General features: G+C 37.3%; 1 protein-coding gene and 1 long non-coding RNA gene across 2 annotated transcripts in view; both read left to right on the forward strand.

Moving 5' to 3' along the window:
• LOC118765626 overlaps positions 1-10,306 on the forward strand; it is a 22,343-nt gene extending 12,037 nt beyond the window's left edge. The window contains exon 3 of the long non-coding RNA XR_005001488.1: positions 9,962-10,306. This is a non-coding gene — a long non-coding RNA (uncharacterized LOC118765626). The remainder of the gene's footprint in view (positions 1-9,961) is intronic.
• LOC115218137 (glyoxylate reductase/hydroxypyruvate reductase) overlaps positions 1-12,840 on the forward strand; it is a 32,999-nt gene extending 20,159 nt beyond the window's left edge. Inside the window, exons 3-4 of the mRNA XM_029787935.2 lie at positions 10,439-10,609; positions 11,099-12,840. Of these exons, the coding sequence (XP_029643795.1) occupies positions 10,439-10,609; positions 11,099-11,697 (770 nt within the window). The 3' untranslated portion in view covers positions 11,698-12,840. The remainder of the gene's footprint in view (positions 1-10,438; positions 10,610-11,098) is intronic.
• The last annotated feature ends 1,211 nt before the right edge of the window (positions 12,841-14,051 follow it).

Consider the following 14,051-nt stretch of genomic DNA (forward strand, 5'->3'; position numbering starts at 1 on the left):
TGTCGTTGGTGGAAGTGGTGGTGTCGTAGCCTGTATCTCTTCTGTCTAATTTAGCTGAGCAGATCAGCTGAAACCGACAAACAGAAAGATATAAACAATTGGATGATTAAAAAAAAAAAAAAATCAAACTGGAAACTTGGCTAACATAGTTTACAGTGTAGAAAGAGAAACCTATTATTATTGTTATACGAGAATAGTTTGGAGCAGACAGTCAGGTAGATGTTCTTTTTTTAACCTGCTCTCAACAGCTGTGCGAATATTGAAACGTCTCCAAAGAAAATCTGCACTTTGTTGTCTTATCGATCTACGATGGTAACTTAGATTCTCAAGGTGTTATAATAAAACTAATGACTGAGATTGACACCTGAATACAGATTTTAGCGCCAAATCAAATATGTCCTTTCAATATAATAAGCTTATTGTATACTGTGTTCAGGAATACAACTCGTTGGAAAGAGTAAAAAGGAGGTAGAAAGCAGCAATGAGAACCAAAGGTACATGCGCAGTACATAGGATAAAAAACACACAAGAAAGGCAGAAAAGTGAACAGTAAACTAGTATAAAGAGGGAATGGGTCTTCATAAAAATGCTAAGAATAGTGTTGATGATTTTCTAGAAATATAGAATTTTTGGAGGATGCAGTGTTCTGAACCGTAACTACTGACGTGTGTAGTTTACTCGAAGCTTATACGATTCTGTGGGGTGTGGAGAAAGTTTAGCCTCAGATCAGCTTTAGTCAAGCAAGCAAGCAAGCAAGCTAATGACCAGAAATGTCAGTCACTAACATAGCTAAAGGAGTTCCGTCTCGGGTGACATTTTTGGATCGGCGCTTTTGCATTTTTCTTAAAGTGAGGCGGCAACGGTCGAGAGCCGGACCACTCTCGGTGGCGCTAGCTTCAGCCACACTGCTGAATCCTGTCTTTTTCTACGATTTGATTAGGACGAACAATCATATCGACTCTCTCGTTAGCTCAATTTCCACAATGATTAGTTATTATAGTGGTTGATGGTGTTGATAAATTTCCTTTTATACCATTTGGCCATTCCTGTGGAACCGGAAATTAATAATCTTGCGCACCAAAAGCCGTAATTTTTTTTTTCTTTCGGATGTGTGTTTCACGAATCGTGGACCACGCTTGTAGGGCGATAGAAGAATAAAAACAGATCGGGAATTTTTGCCTCCTCCTTCCTTGTAATTTTTCGATTTGGATATTTTCCCCCTCGAATTTTATTAGGCATATTTTTGAAGAATCATTATCTGAAACGTTTAAAACAAAATCTGTATAAAATTTAAATTTTCAAAAGTCAATTGAAATATTACAAAGGGGAAGAGGGAGAGAGTTCCCTTTATAAAAAAAAAATATATATTTGCAGAATCGTTGTCTACTACGCTTGAAACAAATATATTCCAACACACTCAAACACACACACGTGTGTGTGTGTAAAGCGGATGCTGAGAAGTTCCTGGCTTTAAGGGTGTCGCGAAAGGACTGGCCCCCAACCTTGAGTCCTTTTACAGGGCTTAGAAAAACTGAAGGACCGCTTCAATAAGTGTGAATTTGAGAAGGGGTTATGTTGAATAAAATCATAATTAACTGATCCTCCTGAATATTCTTTTACTCAAAGCCAAGAACTTTTCAGCACCCACCCATGTGCGTATAATTTATGAGAAAGAGAGATTTTTGGTGCTTAAGAATTTCCGATTCTATAGGAATGTTGCTGTTTGAAACTGGTTTATTTGAAGAATTTTCACACCAGATTTTGGCTAGGTGACAATCCATCAGGTGGGATATCTTGATCTTCAGGTGGTAACATCTGGGTGATAATTGTTCAGGTGGCAGCCAGGATAAGGACGGAACACTTATCACTATTCCAGTAGCACTGTCATCGTTACCACTTACCATTCAAAGGAATCTCTATGCTTCAATAGCATCACGCTCACAGATAAAAATTTTGCAATACCATCTTTATAATTACATAGTTTCCATTAATTTTGGAATCGTTAGCATGTCAGACTCTCCTTGCATTCGGAGTTCAAATTCCACCGAGGTCGACCTTACCTTTTTTATCCTTTCGGGGTCGATGAAAATAGATACCAGTTGAGCACTTAGGTCGATGTAATCGACTAAACCTCCTCCGTGTAAAAGTGCAGGCTTTGTGCCTAAAGTAGAAATGACTATTAACAGATTACGTAATAAAGATGTCTAGCACAAAGGAGTAAATTTTTAGCCATATAAATTATATTCACTATTGGTTGGGTGGCGATTGTTTGGATGGAACAGGCCGGGTGGTGGTGGTTGTGACGATTTTTTTTTGTTTTTTTGTATTTGAGGTGATCCGAAACCTTGGCTAACTTTTTTTCTTTTTTTTTTATTAAGGGTGGAGGATCTCACCACTAAAAATTTCGTACATTGGAGGGTTAAACTCCCAACGAACAATCTGTAAACCTGTAACAGGTTGGCATAAACATCAGATTCCCATTTAATATTTACTACATATTTAGTGGATTCGTGTTTTAGATAAATGTTGGTGTTGATGTGATCGGCAGGCTGGAGGTTATTGCTCTATTGTACTAACAACATAGACACTTTTTTAAAAAGTGATAACCTTCGAATGACCTTCACCTTGGTGCTACTTTCACTTATCAAAAATGTAGTTTAATGGACTATTTCAGCGAATCTGAGGTCGTTTGAGAAAGGATTGCAGATGGTGGGAGGAGCTATGCATAAATTATAAAGATGATAGATGAGAAGTGGTTCTGTTACGTATTCGATTTGTTATTGCATTAAGCAGCTCCCATTACATCACTACCAGTAATAATAATAATCGTTTCTACGACAGGCACGAGTCCTGAAATTTAGAGGAAGCAGATAGTCAATTACATCGACCCCGAAAGGATGAAAGGCAAAGTCGACCTCGGCGGAATTTGAACTCAGAACGTAGCGACGAGTGAAATACCGCTAAACCACTTAGCCCGGCATGCTTAACGATTCTGCCAGCTCACCTAATAATTTCTTAAATAAGATCCCATATTTCCAAAGGAAAGAGGAATAAAAAATATTGCAGCATTTATAGTATAACTCGTGAAAATTAGCTCCACAAATGAAATAATTTCAAACTGGAATGGAACCCGAGTTGCATGTTCCGTTCGCCGAGTGATTTTGGTTTCCGTTAAGGGTGCAAAAGTTTTCATATTTTATATGAAAGGTGAAACGGTGGTAATTATACACTCAGTGGTTGCAGTAAGGAATAAAGCGATGGATTGGCAAAATATCTTGGATGTGTGATAAAATGCGTGGTACTGTTTACAGTTCCGAGTTCGAATCTGACGGAGGTCAATTTTGCTTTTTTATCCTTTCGTGAGCAATGAAATAAAATATTGTACCAGTGAAATTTTGTGTCGGGTTAATATTTCTATAAACTCTCTTGGAGGTGAATAGTCTTATAATAGAAGAAATTGTGTTAAAGATTTAGCTTCGCGGAGGAAAGAACCTTGGGAAAGTTATTTTCATTTCCCAGATCGTCCCCGAGGAAATTCAAGAACCTTCTTATTCTTGTTTCCTTTACTTATCACTCAGACTTCATTTCTGTAAAAGAAAGTACTTTTATACCACCGAGGGCCAAGTGTATAACTATTACTCTAAGTCTCTGGGAGATAAATTTTTTGACATGTAGAAAACTGATTTAAATCAACTACACTGAATTTTTTTGTTTTATAATAAAAATAATACAGAATTTTTGTTCGTCTTTTTTCTCTCCTAAACTTTGAAGTTTTCAGTTTCTTCTACAATAAAATGTGTTTAAAATCAGCTGCAAACACCAAAGCTACTGCAAGTGGTAGAGTGGCGGTCTTTTTAGCATCATAATTCCTATCGCAAAACTTAAACTAAACTTAAACTAAACTTTTTAAAATGGAAAATCCTTGGTAATTTAAGTTTTTATAAATATATTTCCACTGTAGTAAATATATTTTGGGTCTAAACGGTCGACCGATTAAACTTTCGTCTGATTAAAACAACTTCAACATATTTGTCTCGAACGCCTGTCTAGTATCGCCAAAATTGCATCCCAAAGACCACATTCCTTCTTCAGCTCTGCGATCATTTATCGATATACAACACTCAGAACAGAGCCATACTGCTCACACATCTGGGACAGTGCACATACACATCTTCGGTTAGTAGCAGCATCGGTCCTGTGTTTATGTGAGCAGTATTTTAATATCTCTTTTAGCACACTCAACACCCCTGTCTCGTTATCTCTCAGCTACCAGACAACGTACTAAAATAATTTGGTCAATGTTTTCTTTCCTAATTCTTCCCCGTTGGAATTTCATCTCCATTCCGGTTTATTGATGTCGGACTGAAGATCAATCGTATCGATATTACCAATCTAGTTTGTCACAGAAAGATTGACCACCTCCACCCTATCGTCTCTACCCTTTAGAAATAAAATTCCATGTAATAGTACATATAATACTTGACCTTCTACACCCAAAGATTTTTTCCCCTCAATATTTACACGCTATTTGTAGCTTTATCCACCGCTAAAAAAAAAAAAACGAATTATCAAAAACTATTACATTCGATGTTTTTCTTTTAATTTTGAAAATTCTTTTTGGATCTTTTCATTTTGAAGGCCAGATTTTCAAAATGAAAAGATCCTTCTTTTTAGAATTGAATAAGAGAAAAGACCCCAGTTTACCAACGTAAAATCATTTCTAATGATGTATGTATAATAATATTAATGATAATAGACCTTACGAGACCTTTGACAACAGGATGCTGTCTGTTCTCGCAAATTGAGCAAATAAGGTCGAGAGCACCGAGAAATAAAATATTTTCACATGGATTGAAAAAGAAGCTTTTAGGACAATATGGGGACAAAGGACAGTGGAATAATTAATGCAGACACTTCTGTTTATCTGATGCTTTAAAAAATCTCGCTGAAGTAGCTTCCATTTGGGGGTGGGTTTCGTTTTTCAAAGTAATGTTTAATGGTTTGACAAGCAAGCTGCTAGAGAGACAAGGTGAAGGTCGTTTCAAGGATACAGGTTTATTGAAAGCGGTTCATCTGGTGGTAGCTATGGTAACCGACTACCTAACTCCTCACCTTTTTATATGCTATCGTCTTTCTTTTGTCTCGTTCATTCAACTCCATTCTTTCTTTCCATCACACTACTCGTTCCCTCATTTTCTCGATCACGCTACACTATCCTGCTCAATCACTTATTCTCCCTCTTTCTTTCTCTTTCTCTCTTTCTTTCTCTTTCTCTCTTTCTTTCTCTTTCTCTCTTTCTTTCTCTTTCTCTTTCTTTCTTTCTCTTTCTTTCTCTCTCTCTTTCTTTCTTTCTCTTTCTTTCTCTCTCTCTTTCTTTCTCTCTCTCTTTCTTTCTCTCTCTCTTTCTTTCTCTCTCTCTTTCTTTCTCTCTCTCTTTCTTTCTCTCTCTCTTTCTTTCTCTCTCTTTCTTTTTTCTTTCTTTCTTTCTTTTTTCTCTCACTTTCTTTTTTTCTCTCTCGCGCTTTCTTTCTCTCTTTTTCTCTCTCTCTCCATCGGTTGTCAAGTGGTGTTGGAACACACACACACAATAGTATAAATAATATATATACATATATATGTATATATACATGCATATATGGGTACAGGACATAAAAAAAACCCAAGACAAAATGAGAAACGAGAACATAAAAAACAAAAACATAAAAAACGACCTTTTTTTTTCGAACACCGAAAAAAACAGAGAAACGCGACATGCAACATAAAGAGCATTCCCTTCATCGGCTGTCCCCTGTTTTATCTACTCTGCATATATATACACGACAGGCTTCTTTCAGTTTCCATCTACCAAATCCACTCACAAGGCTTTGGTTGGCGCGAGGCTATAGTAGAAGACACTTGCCCAAGGTGCCACACAGTGGGACTGAACCTGGAACCATGTGGTTCGTAAGCAAGCTACTTACCTCACAGCCACTCCTGTGCCTATATATATGAGAGAGATACAGAGAAAGATTTCTCTATAGAGAGAGAGAGAGAGAACGTGGTCTTACCAAGCTGGAGGGGAATGATTTGCTCCCTTCCTCACAAAATATCGAGCACGGGTTGCATGTCATTAACCAGCTGGAAAAGACATTTTCCTGAAGTTAAAATGTAACAACATAGTTCCTTATAGAACAGCCATGTTACAGTGGCAAAAAAATAATTGTATTTTGCCAGTATATATTTTTAAGTGACAAACTCATCACCATCATAGAATGTGATTTGAGGGAGATTTGACTGCTATTTCTAGCATTATGGGCGACCATATTGACTTCCCATATTTTTGTTGGTGGCATGATTTTTATGGTGAGGGTGGTAATGCTAGAAATAGCAGTCAAATCTCTTAAATTACGCGCCATCTTTAAAAAGATTGCAGAAAATTTTGGACAAGGGTTAAACAAGAACCGACATATTATGACTAGCCAATAGCATGAACACCACTACACAGCACTGATGAGGTCAGTCGTAGTTATCAGTGCTGGGGGTTGCCACGATGAAAAATATATACTGGATTAACGAAAATTGTGTTGTGTGTATGCATGTGCATACATGTGTGTGTGTGTAAGCCTTGGGTGTGTTTGGTTGGCAGTCGTGTGTGTGTGTGTGTGTGTGTGTGCATGTTACATAATGTTAGTGTTGTAGTGACGGTGTGGTAATAATAAATGTAAAAGTATAGACTGCAGTAAGTGGTTACCATGGTGGAATTATTGATGATGGTGATGATAATGGTGATGGTGGGAAGTCACAATAAAAGTCAGTCGGTCGTTTCTATAATTACATTGATAAAAGAAGCGAGGAGATAATTAGTCTCTGTGCATGTTAAAGCCGTTGATCGGCCCAGTTGTTAAAGCATTGGACAACTGCCTTGCAGCAATGGCTCCAGTTCTTCATATTCTGACTGCAAATAACACCAAGATCGGTGCTCTCAGGGTCAGTAAAGTGCTAACCAAACACTGGGAATCGATTCTGTTTTCTTTTTCTATTTCCTTTTTTTTCTTTCTCTCTTTTTTCCCCCGTCTTCTCTTATTTGCCCTGAAAGGAGATTATTGGGCGTAGGGGTTCACTCACATTGGTCCTTCCCTCCAAGAAGTCATAGGAGAGGATGCTTGCAACTTTGTAGCTAACCTCATCATCATCATCGTTTAACATCCATTTTCTGTGCTAGCACAGGTTGGACGGTTCGACTGGGGTCTGGAAAGCCAGGAGGCTGTACCAGGCTCCAGTCTGATCTGGCAGTGTTTCTACAGCTGGATGCCCTTCCTAACGCCAACTACTGTGTAGTTGGGTGCTTTTTACGTGCCACCAGCACAGGTGCCAGGGGAGGCTGGTAGCAACCATGATCGGTTGGTGCATTTTATGTGACACCGGCACGGAAGCCAGTCAAGGCGGCGCTGGCATCGGCCATGTTCGGATGGTGCTTTTTAAAAACTATTCCAAGAAGTCAGGATGGCAAATGCAGACAGTGTGTAGGATGACCAAAGGTTTTCTTTCTGAAAAAAAACGTATACATACATCTACATATACACACACTTACATAAGTGCATAGATGCATGCAGGTATAATTAAAGGCACAGAAGGTTCAGACGCATTTGTACTGTTAACCTTAGGGATTGTAATGTAGTGTTGTCAGTTTGTTAGTCTTGAGGCAAATAAGGAAGGAATTATCAATGTTACTTTTAATGTGATATTGGGTTCAATCCTACTGGACAGCACTTCAGGCAAATGTCCTCTACTAAAGCCCTGAACCAACTGAAAAACTTGTGAATGGATTTGGTTGATGGAAACTGAAAGAAGCCCATGTGTGTATATCTTGTTTCCTTCATTAGATTGTGGCCATACTGTGACACCGCCTTGAAGAATTTTAAGTATGACACTTCAAGAAAGTGTCTTCTATAACCTTGGGTGGACCAATCCTTGAGTGAATTTGGTAGATGGAAACTGCATAGAAGCCCATTGAGTATGGGTGTGTGTGTGTATGTATATATATATATATTATAAAACAAAGATGTTCAGGTGTCAATTTATTATGCCCATTTCAAGTATCTCCATTTAATTGACTAATGAAAACATTACATCAGTTTGAAAGAAACTGTTCTCATATGACCAAATAGGCTTCAAACAAAGGATAAACCATTTTTAACAAATTTACATAAATAATGGAAACCAAAATATTGACATTGTTTCCTTTGTGACAGAATGAGAATATTTTGGTTTCCATTATTGATGCAAATTTGTTAAAATATGGTTTATTCTTTGTCTGAAATCTATGCAGTCCTCTGACAAGAACGGTTTCTTTCAAATTAATGTAAAGTTTTCATTAATTAATGAAATGGAGCAACTTTGAAAAACTGTTCTCATCAGATGACCACATAGACTTCAAACATAATGGATAAACCATTTTTTTTTTTTTAAATTTACATCAATAATGGAAGCCAAAATATTCTCATTCTGTCACAAAAGGAAACAATGTCAATATTTTGGTTTCCATTATTTATGTAAATTTGTTAAAAATGGTTTATCCTTTGTTTGAAGCCTATTCGGTCATATGAGAACAGTTTCTTTCAAACTGATGTAATGCTTTCATTAGTCAATTAAATGGAGCTGCTTGAAATGGCCATAGTAAACTGACACCTGTACATCTTTGTTACCTTGGAATCTGTACTTCGGAAATACTATAGAAAGTACCTTTTATAAAAAGTACACGTCTGAATTACCAAGAGCAGATATCTTCATTTAGCTGGGTTGTGTTGTCTACACACACGGCAGGAATATTGGGTACAAATACCCCTACATGGAGTCTTGATATTCAATATTCAAATAATATTGTTGGGGTGTGCGGATTATACTGAACTGGTAAGGTACCTCAATTTAAGGACCCAACTCAACTGAATCTTGTGTGTGTGGTTGTCAAGCAGTGGTGGTGTATAGTTTGACACTTATTCTCCAGAGCTTTTTTGCCAGACTTATGTCCTGGGGTCAATTTGTGTGATTGCACCCTTGAAGGCAATGCTCCAACATGGCTCCAATGACTGAAACAAGTAAGATAAGATTTCCATCAAGTTTGCTTCCCACTGTGTGGCAACTTGGGTAAGTGTCTTCTACTGTTGCCCCAAGTCAACCAAAGGCTTGTGAGTATATTTGGTTGATGGAAACTGGAAGAAGCCTGTGTTTATGTCCCCACAACTTAGCAGTTCAATAAAAGTGACCAATAAAATAAGTACCTGGCTAAAAGTAACGGGATTGATTCATTTGACTAAAAATGTAAGGCAGTGCTCCAGCAAGGCTGAAACAAGGTGTATATAACCTAGCTTAGTTCACTCACTCACTTCCTGTCCTTGCTTGATGGGGTTGGAGTCATCCCGAGTGGCTGGTTCCAGAGGTATCATTGTATATAGAGCTGACCAGGGCCACCAGTGTCCCCCACATATGTCTGTATATGCATGTGTTTGGTATACGTGTTTATAAGAATTTCATCTTTCCACCAATCTTGAAAACGATTTAACCTTTAGAGTTAACGATACAAAATAATTGAAGGTAATAATTATTATTTCTCCCTGAAGTACAAAATTACAATTAAATTGATTTCATTAATTGCCTGGTCTTTAATTTATTGAGTTTTGAAAATCTGATACTTCGCAGGAGTTTCAGCTTGGAAATTAAAGGGAAGTAACTTTATATCGTAAGGTCTGTACGAGGGACTCGGTTACGTGGATATTTGGATATTGTCACTAGATATTTACATAGACTGACGCAGATTCACTGATGTCTCATTACTTTCGTTTGTCACTCCTAACTGAATCTACTTCCTATGCTTAATTAGTCCCCCCGTTTTTTCTTTTGTTTTTTTGGGTTTTTTTTACAAACTATGTGCTGACAGGAAGGGCACTTGATTGTAGAAATCTGTCTCAAAGTCACACACACACAGGTCTTTTAGCCCATTCTTTCATCTTGTCTATCCAGTATCTTCTCAGTTTTCCCTTTCCTTGTTTCCCATTGACTCTTCCTTCTGCGATGTAGATGTTGAGGTCCTGGGCCCTGGGGACATGCCCGAAATACTGCAACTTTCCCTTCTTCACAGTTGCCAAGAATTCTCCTTCCCTTCATATTTTCTCATCTCCCAATTTGTTTGATGGTCAGTTCAGCTGATTGTCAGAAATCTTGGGCAATTCATTGTTTCAAATGCTTTCAGTTCGGCAGTGTTTTTCTCCAGTAGCACGAATTCTGTTGCAATGCATTCGGACCAGTTTCCTGGTTTCAGGATACCCCCACCCACCAGTCTTGGTAGCCCTGTAAAGGCTTCCTTCTGCCAAGACAGGAAAAAAACAAACAAATTGTTTCATATTTGGAAGTAAGTTTTGATGTAGGAAATTGCTCAGAAATGTTTGTTCAATCTGTTTTCCAGGTCCTAGTCTGAAGGTAGTGTCCACTTTGTCGGTTGGCTATGAACACATTGATTTGAAGGCATGCAAAGCACGCAACATCATTGCGTGTAACTTGTCGAAGATTTCCACCGATTGTGTTTCAGAGTTTGCGGTTACTTTAGCGTTGGCGGTTAGTAGACGCATTGAAGAAGGTAAGTGCCTCAGTTCTTAACCATTTTCTCAACTGCATGCTTATGTTATTCCACCTTCTACACAGAAAATCTCTAGATAGAGTAAGGTTTGGATCACTTGATATATATTCTTAAATAACCATTCCTTAAACCCAGTTAAGAATACACACCTTCTCTCTCCCAATATATATATATATATAGCTGTGTCTCTCCCTATATCTATCTCTGTATGTGTGTGTCTCCTCGTCTGCCTCTTTGTGTGTGTGTGTCTCTGTTTGTGTCTGTCTGTGTTTGTCTCTGTCAGCCTTAAAGCTTAACAGTATTTAGCAGCATCCATCCTTCCTCTATTCTTTCTTCAATTGTTTTCATCGCACCCCCACCCATTCTGAGGTTGATAAAATAAGTATTAATGATGAACTAAATTTTAATCATTGATTACGGCTCTTAACATTTCTAACCTTTTGCTAATGCAAAAAAAAAAAAGTAAGAAATATTTCTTTTTATTTTAAGGTATTGCTGCTGTTCGAAATGGCAACTGGGGCCTCTGGAAACCAATGTGGATTTTAGGATCTAGTTTTGCAAACCGTACCATAGGAGTCCTTGGTATGGGCAGAATTGGATATGGTGTGGCTCGGCGTATGAAAGCTTTTTGTATTTCTCGTTTGATCTACCATGATATCAAAGAATCATCATTTGCCCAAGAACTTGGAGCAGAATTTGTTGATCTGGAAACTTTACTGAAAGATTCGGATGTCATCTGTATTTGCTGTAACCTGACTCCAGCTACGCATTATCTCTTCAACAAGGAGAACTTCAAGAAGATGAAGAATACGGCAATTCTTATCAATACCAGTCGTGGCGGTGTCATCAATCATGATGATTTGTACGATGCACTAAAAAATCATGAAATTGGTGCTGCCGGACTTGATGTCACTGAGCCTGAACCCCTGCCGAAAGAACATCGTCTCAACTCGCTACCAAACTGTGTCGTCACACCGCATATGGGTAGCAACACTTGGGAAGCTCGGAACAACATGTCTTACAATGCTGCTCTGAACATTGTTTCCGTCTTCGAGAACCAAACTCCTATAGGAAAGATTAAGAATTAAAGAAGCTTTCAGAAAAAGTCACATCATAAAGAGATCATAATTACCATTGTTATAATTATTATTATTATTGTTGTTATGAACATTATTATATCATTAGGGGGCAGTGGATTAGCGGAATCATTAGAGCATTGGACAAAATGCCTTATGGTATTTAGTTACTGCTCTTGATGTTCTGAGTTCAAATCCTACTGAGATCAACTTTGCCTTTCATCCTTCCAAGGTTGATAAAGTATCAGTGAAAAACTGGGGGGAGGGATATTAGTCAACACCCTCCCCGCTTACAAATTTGTAGCCATGTGCCCTATGTTTGAAATTATTATTGTTGTTGTTATTCAGGAGCACGGTGGCTTGGCAGACTTGTTAGAGCATCGGTGAAATACCTTGTGGTATTTGTTCTGGCTCTTTATCCTCTGAATTCTAATTCCACCAAGGTCAACTTTGCCTTTCATCCTTTCGTGGTCGATAAATTAAGTACCAGTCATGTACTGGGGTCGATATTAAGACTGTTCCCCTTGCTCCAAATTTGTGGTCATGTGCATTTGTCAGATCATTATTATTATTATAATTATTGTAATTTAAGTGTTAGAGTGCTGGACCAAGTGCTTTGCAGTACTTAGTTCTGTCTCTTTTCACAATTCAAATCCTGTTGTGGTTGAATTTTTCCCCTCTTCATCACTCCAGGTTTGATAAAAATCTGTCTTTTTCAAGTTTGTGGCCCCTGTGCCAAACTTATTACCTCCCTATCTGTTGTTGCTATTATTATTATTATATTTCATATTTTTGTTGGTAAATGCTTTCTGTTTTACAATGATTATAATTTGGCATAAAGTAATATCTCACTCTATATTTCTTAATTATGATGACCACATTAATTACAAATTTTTTAATTATTATTTTTTTATGAGGTATTGGATCTCTGAGTTTATAGAGAGGTGAGTTTCCAATCAAAGACATATATATTTCTATATAATATATATTTCTCAAAAATTACTAATGCCACTATTCTTGACTTTTTTGGCCTCTTTGATAGTTAATCTTATCTAAAGTGAGTTATTCTCAATTCAAATTCTTGGGTTAGTAGATAAAATTTAGTTTTAGAAACTGGTCACTTTTTGACCATTGTGGTCATTTAAAAAAACAAAACATGACCAAGTAGCTAAGTATATCAGCTCCTTTCGAAAAGTGAATGTTGAGAGGTTTGTGTGTAAAGTGAAAGAAATTGGTCCCGATGTGATAAAGAACCCTCAACCCAATTCTTGCTTTTCAAAGTTCAATTTTTTTTCTTTGTATGTTCAGTTGGATAAAGAAGGCACAGCACTTTCCATCAAAGAAGTTTCTGGAAAATAGTAAGGGATGAAAATTGTTCCATTATAAGGAGATTAAACTTCTTTTTTTGGCTTTTTCTTAAATCCTGGGTTAATCCTTGTTCCATCCCTTAATGCAACCTAGAGGTAGAATCCTCTTCCATTCACTTAAGTTCTCACTCATACTTGAGTGAAACTGTTAACTATCTTAACTCAAATATTCAATTATCATGTATGTGATAAACAGTGCCAACTGACTGACCCCCTCCCGCCCCTTTCCTAATCAAAGACAAGGGCGAAACAATCCTTGTCCCACACTATGCCTCACTTCCAAGAAAGAAGTGTAGCTTTCCTTCTCTTTCTGCTGTCAATGTTGTCGGAGGGATTTCGTACCCCAAACACTGCAACACAATGAAACCTTTGTTAATTATGCACCCCTCCCCTTCCCCATCTTCAGTTGCCTGCAGATGAGCTGTGCCTCCCCATTTGCAGCAAGGTGATAGACTGCACCAGAAATTTGTAGTATTGTGAGTACGCATATGTGTGCACACTACAAATTTCAATATGAACATATATACACACACGAGTGTGTATATATATATATATACATATAATATGCATGTATGTATATTAGGTACATGTTTATTCTATTATGTTATGCAGTTGACCAAAATTTTTATTTTATTCCAAACAAATTTATACACATATACTTACTACAAGGATATTTTAACCTCTTATAAGGATAGTTTTATCCAAGAAATCCTGGTTTAATATCTTATGCTTTGAAGAGAGATTTCTTCAATAAATATATTATAAAACATCAGTTTGAAAATGGAGAGATTCAAAGGATATAAATTAATCTGTTAATTAATCAATATTGCCCTACAATTGTTTCACTTCACACCCAGTTTAAATTACAAAACATATACAATGATATAAGTTTACATTTCGAATAGTCTGGGTTGAAGATCTTCAGGGCAAAATAAACATTATAGAGTTTACATTCTGGTCAATTGAAATACTCCAACAGACTCCATAATGTCCAATTTG

This window comes from Octopus sinensis, linkage group LG12, assembly GCF_006345805.1.
Source record: "Octopus sinensis linkage group LG12, ASM634580v1, whole genome shotgun sequence".
NCBI classification, from domain to species: domain Eukaryota; kingdom Metazoa; phylum Mollusca; class Cephalopoda; order Octopoda; family Octopodidae; genus Octopus; species Octopus sinensis.